Genomic DNA, 10,847 nt, shown 5'->3' with positions numbered 1-10,847 from the left:
GGTCAGTGTCATCATGAAATTAGGAAAAATAAATCATATTTTACAAACTTCAAGTTTTTCTTGAGGATATAACAGAATAGATAAGAGGCAATTGATGGAGGTGGTGTATTTTTTCAGAAGGCTTTCATAAAGTCCCACACAAAAGGATGGTAAATAAATATACACACACTTGAGATTAGGGAGAATATACTGGCATGGATTGAAAACTGGTTAATGGACAGAAAATAGAAGTAAATGGTTCATTGCCAGGTTGGCAGGCTGTGATTATTGAGTTAGTACAGGATCAGTGTTTCGGCCCCCCCGCTATTCATGATCTAGATCAAATGACCAATGATCAAAATTAAATATAATGTTTCCAAGTATGCAGATGATGTAATGGGGAGGGAATAAGTTTTATATATTAGTCACCCAAAGTTAACATGCAGGTGCAGCAAGCAGTAGGAATTCACATGGTATGTTGCCCCTTATTATACGACTAATTGAACATTGGACCAGAGATGCCTTACTGTAATTTCGTAAAGTCTTGGTGAGACCATGGAGTTCCTACTATCTCTGGAGAAGTAGTGTACAGTTTTGGCGTCATCATATAGGGAAAGATAATTTTGATATAGAGGTAGTGCAGCAAATGTTCACCACACTATTCCTGGAATGAAGAGAATGTCCTTGGAGAAAAGATTAAATAGCCTGGCTGATATTCTATGAAGTTTAGAAGAATCTCATTCAGACATAGAAAATTCTTACAGGGATCAACAGGGTAAGGCAGTAAGAATGCCTCCTCTACCTGAGGGGTCTACCACCAGGGGGGACAGTCTCAGGATAAAGGCAGGCCATTTTGAACTGAAACAAGGGAAGCTTCTTCACTCAGAGGATGGTAAATCTTTGGAATTCCCCATTCCAGCCAGTTTTAGAGGTTCAGTCATTGAGCATGTTCAATGCTGAAACTGATAGATTTCAACAATTAAAGAAACCCAAGTAGTATGGAGATAGTGCAAGAGAATTGTATTGAAGTAGATGAGGAACAATGGTGAGTTCAAAAGTGCTGCATGGCCTACTCCTGCACTTATGTTCTTATGGTTTATATAATGCTTCAGTAAAAAGCAGCTCCAGATGTAACACATTAATCACATAGCTTTGCCAATTGTTAAATTTGTTGCACTGTCTGAAGGCAGGCATAAACAGCTACAAGCAACTGTGTTACCAATAATCCTCCTCATCAACTATTCCAGTCACAGACTTGATGATTCAGTGGAATACTTTAACTTGTGATACCAAATGGGATAGTTCTGCTTGGCTAAACTAACCAACCTCATTCTTAATAGTAGAATAGAAAAAGTCTGGTCCCTTATGTATTCACTATCTACAGACAATTTTATTTTCCAACAGCCCATGATTTTATCTAGAGAGTTACACATCCTAAAAAAAAAATCAGTGGCTGAAATCACAATGTCTAGCCAGATAGATTAGCAAGAAAAAGCTGGAAGTGGTTTAAACACACTTTTATAGAATGGGATTATTTGATAAATAACCAGCAAATACCATGCACATTTATCTATTAAGCAGACTGAACCTTTTAACCGATTTCCTCTTTTCTGTTAGTTTCTACATTAATCATTTGACCTAAAGCTCTGCTGTTAGTTGAAACAGTTGTACAGTCATCAAAATCTTCCCAAAAAATCCAGCAATTGAAAATACTTGTGACCAGTGATTAAAGAAGTTGCACAATATTTAGCTGTTAGAAAAGCTAATGTCACATCAGCCTCTTGAGCTATAAAGGAAAAATTGAATCAGCCTGGGTGACTACTGAAGCGTATGGTTGAGTGAGTGAATGTATGGTTGAGTGAGTGAATGTATGGTTGAGTGAAAAACAGATTGACTATAAAACTGACCCTCCCCTACACTGAATAGCCTACAAACTTTTGACTTGCTGAAGGGATGGGAGTGTTGCCCTGCAAGGTCAGTGTTTACCACCCATTCCTCATTGTCATTAAAAAGGTATCAGCACTCAATCTGAACACTGCAGGCATCTCAGAAAAGGTACTCTAGTTTGAATCTGGCTCTTCAGAACAGAAACAGGAAAATGGAGGTTAAAATGGATTGAAGGTTTAAAAAACTGGATGGCAAATTTAAGCAGTTGGTGTCATATTTCGGTAGAAGCATGGGTTTCGAACTAGAACACTAGGCAGCTCAGTGGAATTGGCAATCCTAGCAGGAAAGGATTACCCACACATATCTCAGCCAGTTCAAAGTGGCATTGAAAAACTTGAACACATTCATAGTCAAGGTTGATATGTGGCATAGGAAGACTAGAGACCACAATATACACAATCCTAACATTTAGTCCTGGTTTTATAAAGATCATATCATAAAATACAGATCACATTAACACTAACATACAAATTTTAATTCTATGGAAAGCAAGAAACAATTTTATGGTATAACATTCACTATCATTTTAAGGAAGTAAATCTAAAGTACTATCATAACAGTAAAGTCACCATTGTCCTACCAAAACACAGGACTGCTCTCTCATTAGAAAGAGACTACTGATGATAATTTAATCAGAGGGTCAACTGGCCTCAGGCAATGGGACAGGTTGAGAAGGACAGTCCTTCATGGAAATCTCAGGAATTGAACCCATTCTGTCAGCATTACTCTGCATGACAGAAGTGGGCGGCACGGTGGCTCAGTGGTTAGCACTGCTGCCTCACAGCGCCAGGAACCCCGTTTCAAATCCACCCTCGGGCGACTGTCTGTGTGTAGTTTGCACATTCTCTCGGTGTCTGCGTGGGTTTCCTCCCACAGTCCAAAGATGTGCAGACCAGGTGGACTGGCCATGGGAAATTGCCCATAGTGTCCAGAGATGTGTAGATTAGGTGGGTTTGGGGAGTGGGTCTGGGTGGGATGCTCTGACTATCGGTGTGGACTTGTTGGGCCGAAAGTGCCTGTTTCCACACTGTAGGGATTTTATGATCTATGAAACCATCCATTAAGCCAACTGGCCCCTATAAATGGCAAGCACAAAATAAGTTTATACATTCATGTGAAGATATGATTCAACTGTAAATGAAAGTTTTTTTTTGTAAATTGTCCACTCCAGTCCACATAGAGCAACCATTTGGTAAGTAAAATTTGGCCTAAACCTAGCCTTGAAAGCACATTCAATGTATTGTAAGATGTCAATTCATTTCAAGAGTCTAAATTTGAGAAGTTTCATTAAAATACCTTCTTGTAAGAAAGTTCTGTGTTCACAGGTCCTTGGATGTTGGTCCAGCCTTTGAATTTTTCTCCAGCCTCCCTTAATAAGTCCTGGATAATGTCTTCCATGCAGATCATATAGTCCTTATCCCTGCCTTCATGGTGTCCTCTGAATCCTTCCATGGGCAGAGGATGTGCATCAACTGCAATGTAGGAGTTTCGGGACTGCACCATTATATCATGTGGGATCTGTCAAAAACAAAACCAATAAAATTCTCAAGGGTCAAATTAATGGTCCACTAAATACTTAGTCTAGATTTGTGCCAATCCTTTATATAAATGCTGCAAGTACCTTATGTTCAAAAGTGTGCCCAATATTTAACGATACAATAACAAAATTTGTTGAGATGAGACATTGAGCCTTTCTCACAGGCATAAAGACACACATGTTCCTTCAATTTTTACAAAAGCAACCAAAACACTTATAAGACAAAAAATCTTTGAGCTGTTTTATGTTACACATAGCAAGAAAGCTTGCAGAACAACAGATAACCACGTTAGGATAACACGGTGTAGAGCTGGATGAACACAGCAGGCCAAGCAGCATCAGAGGAGCAGCAAAGCTGACGTTTCGGGTCGAGACCCTTCTTCAGAAAACCACGTTAGGATACCCACTTTAATTCAACCTGTCCTAAAAGACAGATCTGGGCCTCCCAATGTTTCCTGGTTTCTTTCCCCCTCATCAAACATTATTAAGCACTCACTGTTTATCACTGATTGTGTTTCCCTTCACTCCTTAGGATGGAGGAACTATTTGAGGAAGAGGAACAGCAGGAGCAGGAGGCTCAGAACAAGGACAAGCAACAGGTGTCCCTGTTAGAGTGTAGGCAAGGGGAACCACTCAGAAAAGGACTTACCCACACTACACAAATACAACAAATATTGCACATTTCAGTTCTAACCTTTTCATCATCCTCTTTCACTCCCAAGTGTTGTCAAAAGATTCAAAGTATGAACTCCAAAATTCTTTGTTTTTACCTGGAATAGTTTCTTGCACTCTGCAATCATATGACCCAGTCCCTCAGTTGCTGCCAGATTTTCATTGAGGTCCCTCTGATCAGGTTTGTTCAGTACACCCCTTTTTCGAATCACCCTACAAATGAGGTCAAGAAAAAACATCTTAAGATGACCCATTAAAGTTATATAACATATAGGTGCATAAACTTCACTATTTTTGTCTCGAACTGCTCTGTTACAGTCCCACAGAAAGCAGCTAAACAGATGTAACATCGAGCTATAATGCGAATCTTCCATGTTTTATCAGTAACCAAATTCACTTAGGCAATGAAGATGAAGGTTGGCTCACCGATCGAGACTTTAGTTCTGCAGTGGCACAGATCTCTTTTTTGTCTCTTAATGTTTCTAAATGCTGTGATGTTAGTCATTATTTCCAAGATCAGCAAAGGGCAACAAATTGAAAAGGAAATCCTCAAGGGCGGCACGATGGCTCAGTGGTTAGCACCGCTGCCTTTCAGCACCAGGGACTGGGGTTTGACTGTCTGTGTGGAGTTTGCGCATTCTCCCCATATCTGCGTGGGTTTCCTCCCACAGTCCAAAGATGGATTGGCCATGCTAAATTGCCCAATATACTGGCAATGTGCAGGTTACATGGTTTAGCCATGGGAAATGCAGGGTTACAGGGTTAGGAAGGTGGGTCTGAGTGGTTTGTTCTTTGGAGGGTCGTTATGGACTTGATGGGTCGAATGGCCTGCTTCCACACTATGGGGATTCTATGATCCTATGAAGGGTGGTAATCTCTGGATTATTATCGGAACTTCATGCCAATTGACAGAGGACACATAAGATTTGAGAAATGGCTACGTAGCTTGAAGACTGGTGTGGGAGAATTGGGTTCCATTCGGGTGGCACAGGTTTCTGTATGGAGTCATACTCGTACAACACAGAAATAGACCCCTCAGTCCAACTTGTCCATGCCAACTACATTTCCAAAATTAGTCCCACTTCCCTGCGTTAGGCTCATATCCCTCTAAACCTTTCCTATTTATGTATCTGCCCAAATATCGAATACATTGTAACTGTACTTGCATCTACCACTTCCTCTGGCAGTTCGTTCCACACACAAACTACCCTGTGTGAAAAGTTGCCCCTCAGGTCCCTTTTAAATCATTCGCTTTAAATCTCGCCTTAAAAATATAGCCCTCATATGAACTCCCCAATCCTAGGGAAAAAGACCTTTGCTATTCACCTTATCTATGCCCCTCATGATTTTATAAACCTCTACAAGGTCACCTCTAAGCCTCTCATGTTCCAGTGAAAATGTCTCAGCCTATTCAGCCTCTCTTTATAACTCAAACCCTCCATTCCCAGCAACATCCTGGTCAATCTTTTACAAACCCTCTCCAATTTAATAATATCTTTGGTTAAAGACTTAGAAAAAAACTGCAGATGCTGGAATCCGAGCAAACAGGAGGCTGGAAGAACACAGCAAGCCAGGCAGCATCTGGAGGAAAGGAGCATTCAATGTTTCAGGTATTATCCTTCTTCAAGGGCGATACCTAAAACATTGACTTCTCCTTTCCTCCAGATGCTGCCTGGCTTGCTGTTTTCTTCTAGCCTCCTGTTTGTCTACCTAATAATATCCTTCCTGTAGCAGGGCACCAGAACTGCACACAGTACTCCAAGAGGTGGCCTCACCAACGTCTTGTACAACCTCAACATGACGTCCCAACTCCTATGCTCAAGGTCTGAGCAATGAAGGCAAGCATGCTAAATGCCTTCTTAACCATCCTGTTCACCTGTGATGCAACTTTCAAAGAACTATGTACCTGAAGCCCTAGGTTTCTGTTTGACAACACTACCAAAGGCCTGACCATTAACTGTATAATTCCTTGTTCACTTTACCAAAATGCAATACCTCGCATTTATCCAAATTAAACTCCATCTGCCACTCCTCAAACCATTGTGGGGGCTATATCATTGGTCTGCATCTGAAGCATGCTGGACCAGTGTTCTAGAAAATCATACAACTAGTTAAGTATGAGAGGGATTTAAACTAAACAATATGGACGAAGGATCAAGTCTGGCTAGATGTGACAAATTAAAATTGCAGTAGGAGAGCAAAATAGTAATGTCCGAAATAAAAGGTCCGGGAATGGCATGAATAGACAGAAAACAAACTGAAGAATATTTCAACGGATGAGGCTTGATGTTACAAAGACAACAAGAAGACAAAACCAAAGTCTCCATATTTCAACATGCATTGCATTCATAACTATGTAAACAAATTTATAGCATCAACTGAACTAGATTATGATGACCTGGAGACAAATGTGGAGGCAGGGCTGTGCATTGACATGGATTCAATCATGAATATTGAGGGATGTAAGACAATCATGAATAAAAGAATCTGAGTAAATGTGGAAGGGAGGTACAATGCAATAATTAGAGGTGACCTTGATTCAGGAGATGGAGATGTAGAATTAGTTTCACTGGAGCAGTAGGGGAATTAAGTCACTTGTGGAGTGGTCTACAGGCCACCTAACTATAACCACAATGTTGAATGAAGCATACAAGAAGAAATAATGGGTGCTTGTGATTGGTGTGAACTAATGGCCAATTATTAATGATGACAGCACTCTGCCTGCCAACAAATGTGATTGGTTGTCATGTAGCTGAATAGCTTGGGCTATGAACAAGACAGAGAAGCTAGTCAGACCAGATGAGAAACCAAGAGGTGTAGAGCAGCCAAAAAGCACTGTGCAGAAATACACTTTAAACCAGAAGAAAACAAGCTTATCTTTCCTTCAGCCAATGTTGAAAGGTGTGACTTTGAATCAGACAAGTCAGAGACCTTTCATAAAGAAACCAGCACCCTGTGCCACTTGCTGAGCCAAAGACTTCTCCTCACCATTTCTTTTCCAGAATGCTTCCACTAGTTTGCAACAGCCACACAACAGACCTTGTGAACAAAGACTATGGAACAGTTTTTCTAGCCTTCCCTCTAACCGTTTGTTTTTTTTCCCTGTTTTTATTTGTCTGTGTGCTTGAGGGGTGTATTTATAAAAGAATTAAGATTTTTAGTTTAGATTGACTGTTTACAGTAGTTAGAATCTAATTAACAGTCCTAAATAGCAATTCTTGTCAAGTACAGAGACCTGCTCCATACTTTCTACCAACCTGGGTCAGAAAATAAAGTAGTTTGGGAATTTTGCATATTTCTTTTAAAAAACTTTAACTTTACTGATGACTCTGGGAATAGCGGGACTTATTTTGCAGTGCACACCCTCAATGAATCGTGACAGGGAAAAGTCCAGAAGTAAAGTGTATTGTTTAAAAATTAGGCATAACTCTTTTAAGACCCATATTTTTCACCAACAGGGTTACGCAACTGTCGAACTCTGCGTTAGAAAGCAGCGGTAGCATGGGTCATTGAATATTTTTAAGGTGATAGTTCATAGCCATTGGGATTGAGTGGTCTATTCCTGCTCTTAATTCATATGTTCGCATGTGGACGGCATGGCAGACAATTTAGTTTGCATGCTCATTTGCAATGGTCCACTGATATGCCTTTGGATTCTATCTTTCCTTTACAGTCTGCCTTTTTACCATCTATTTCCTCTCTTCCTTAGTTTTCTGTCTTCTCCACACCTTTCACTTTCTTTTGCATCATCAGAGTTAATTCATGGAGGATAATTTGAATTCAGCTCAGATGAGGAAAATGAAGGTTTCCTCCTTCTGAAATACAACAGAGTGGTAAATTGATGTCCTTTAGTTTTATTTCTGTGGTGCCAGTGGTCAAAAGGCAAACAAGCAGATAGTTACAATGTGAATATTGTTTCTCTAGTAATTGTTCAGCCTCCAACTGGTTAGAGACTTTTCTTGGTCACTAACACTTTCCCTCCCGATTCAAAGTCAAATGACAGAGCACAACTACAAGACCTAAACTCAATCTAGCTCCACAATCCAAAGGATCACCGAATTGTTAAGACACCATCCTCCAGCTGAGATGTTAAAACAACCTCCTCTCTATTTGTTCAAGTTGGCACCAAACATCCCATGTCATATTTAAACAAAAGCAAAGGGGTTCAGTGTCTAAAAGCAGCAATCCTCCCTCAAGCAACAAACAGATTTGACTGCTCATTCATTTCATTGCTATCTGCGGCACAAAAATGGTTTACAACAGCAGTCTCATCGTCAACACCAACCAGAAATCATGTATTTCAGTGGTAATCATTTGTGGATCAGGTTTTTGGAAATATGGCCTTTTGTCAAATCACTATTATTTTCAAAGCTTACATTTCGTAATTTTATTCGCAGTCAACCTAGCATTACAACATGGCTCTTCATATTATTCAAGTCTGACCATAAACAATTGACAAAACAACAATCCCAAAAATCCCCCTCCCACTAACTTTTAATACCAGTTTTTGCCACGAGAAATGAAGGTAGAAATTTCAGTCCAAACATGATGCTAACTATTTCTCATGGCTCTGATCCAGCTACTTGCCCAGAATATTGGGGCCATCAGTGAAGCAGAAAAGACTGCATCATCCCTCAACCAAACACATTGAGATCATTGGAATGCTCATTATTCCTTCACTCCCAAAGAAATTTAATAGTGGAGTGACTGGGAATTGCAAAGCTCACCTTGGTGAGGAAGCTTCTTTTTTTGGCACATTTAGATGGAACAGTGATGGAGCAAGGCAGACAGCCAGATTTCCAGCAGTCATTTGGTTCTCTTGCACTGATGCAATGTCACTCAAGAAGTACAATAGCGACTGAAGTACCTCACGGTTCTCATCTGGCAACAGCACAATTGCAGCCTGAAGGGCTTGGAGGCGTTGGTCCTTTGGCACATCTAAGACACACAAAGGAGGAATCACACAAGGAACACTACATTGTTGCTAATTTAACATTTGAAAAATTCTAACTGAAACTCCTACCGCAGTCTTAAGTATCATAGAAAGGACTAACTTCATGTAAAGAGCAAGGGCATAACATTTTTTTAAACTTTAGTCATGGATGTTGACGTCACTGGCAAGGCCAGAATTTATTATCCACCCATAATTGCATATGAGATGCAACCAAATAGCTTACCAGACCATTTCAGAGGGCAGTTGTGAGTCAACTACATTACTTTGAATCTATAATTACATCTAGGCCAGATCAAATAGAAAGACCTAGGAGAACACTAGTGAACCAGATAAGTTTTTGCAACAATCCAAAAGTTTAGTGGTCAACATAACTGATACTAGTTGTTTCTTTTTCAAATTTCAGGTTTATTTCCTTTACTGAATTTAAATTCCCCAGTTGTCTTGATTGGATTTGAATGCATGTCCCAGGGCCAATCCAAAACTGCACTGTAGCAACTTCCCAAGGATCTCCCAAACCCAAGATCTCTACCCTTTAGGTAAAAAGCCATAGGCATATGAGAACACCATGACCTCCAAGTTTCCCCATCAGTTACACTCTAACCTAATTTGGAAGTACTTCATTGTTTCTTCATTATCAATGGTGCAAAACCTTGGAACTTCTGACCAAACAAATATCGCTAAGAGACTACCTTCACTGCACAAACCAGTAATTAAAAAGGGGCTTTTCCCCATCACCTTCAAGACCAATAAGAATTCACCAATAAATAGTTGCCCTGTCCCCACATCACATAAATGAATTTTAAAAATTCTCAAAAAATATATGCACCAGATGCCATCAGAATAATTGTAAACGTTAAACTTGAGATTATGTTTAGTTCTTGAGATTCAGAGCACCTCAAAAAAAGTCCTGTCTATAGTGGTGGGGTAACAGGTTGATGACTTAAATTGGTAAACAGACTCATCATTAGAAGTGATGGTCCCACCATCATAAAAACAGCTCAACTTCAGGGATCTGGATAGCAAAACAAGTTAAGTACTGGAATTATAAAAAATTGCATCTATGTAACACCTTTCATCACGGCCAGATGTTTCAAATGACTTTAGTGTCAGTGAAGAACTTCAAAACTGTAGTTAACATGGAAAGAAGGCAACATTGTGCACAGCAAGTTCCCACAAACAGCGCTGAAATAATGGCCGGACAATCTGCTTCTGAAGTATTAAATTATTGAATATTGTCCAGGAAATCAAGAGATAACTTCCTGAACTTCTTCAAAATACTGCATCGGGATCTTTTACATTCTTCTGAGAGGACAAAATAGCACTTTGGTTTAATGTCTCTTCCTAAAGATGCAATCTCTAAAAATGCAGCACTCCTTCAGTACAACAGTGAAGAGTCATCTTTGAGTTTTGTGCTCAAGTTCAGGAGTGGGACTTGAACTTTGCGACCACTGAGTCACAGCTGATACACAATAACTCTGTGTTATGATAACCAGCTGAACTGGCAGAATGGTATTCTCTTGGCCATGTGATCTACATGAACGGAGTATCTCATTGTACTGAATCATCGCAGCACAGTTCCTAGTGGGCATGGTCCAACTGAAAAATTTGGCAGTACATGAACAATTTCTTTCATAAAGTAGCAGGTCCAAAAAGGAAATCTCATTTTGGCACAAAAGGTGCATTCTGGTTTCAAGATAAAGGAAGCTTTGCTCTGCAGATTCCTGAGCTATGCTCAGCATGAATATACTTACATTGACT

At 39.9% G+C, this 10,847-nt stretch overlaps 1 protein-coding gene across 2 annotated transcripts in view; it reads right to left on the bottom strand.

Annotated features, from left to right (window-relative positions):
- stard8 (StAR-related lipid transfer (START) domain containing 8) overlaps positions 1-10,847 on the bottom strand; it is a 242,959-nt gene that overhangs the window by 67,050 nt on the left and 165,062 nt on the right. For both annotated transcript variants that reach the window (XM_048605224.1, XM_048605225.1), the window contains 3 exons: positions 8,863-9,073; positions 4,234-4,348; positions 3,223-3,444 (listed from right to left, as the gene is read on the bottom strand). In XM_048605224.1, coding sequence (XP_048461181.1) covers positions 3,223-3,444; positions 4,234-4,348; positions 8,863-9,073 — 548 coding nt within the window. The remainder of the gene's footprint in view (positions 1-3,222; positions 3,445-4,233; positions 4,349-8,862; positions 9,074-10,847) is intronic.

The sequence above is a fragment of the Rhincodon typus genome, chromosome 14 (assembly GCF_021869965.1).
Source record: "Rhincodon typus isolate 14 chromosome 14, sRhiTyp1.1, whole genome shotgun sequence".
NCBI classification, from domain to species: Eukaryota; Metazoa; Chordata; class Chondrichthyes; order Orectolobiformes; family Rhincodontidae; genus Rhincodon; species Rhincodon typus.
Note: the sequence above shows the minus strand (reverse complement) of the source record. Positions and strands in the feature narration are given on the sequence as shown.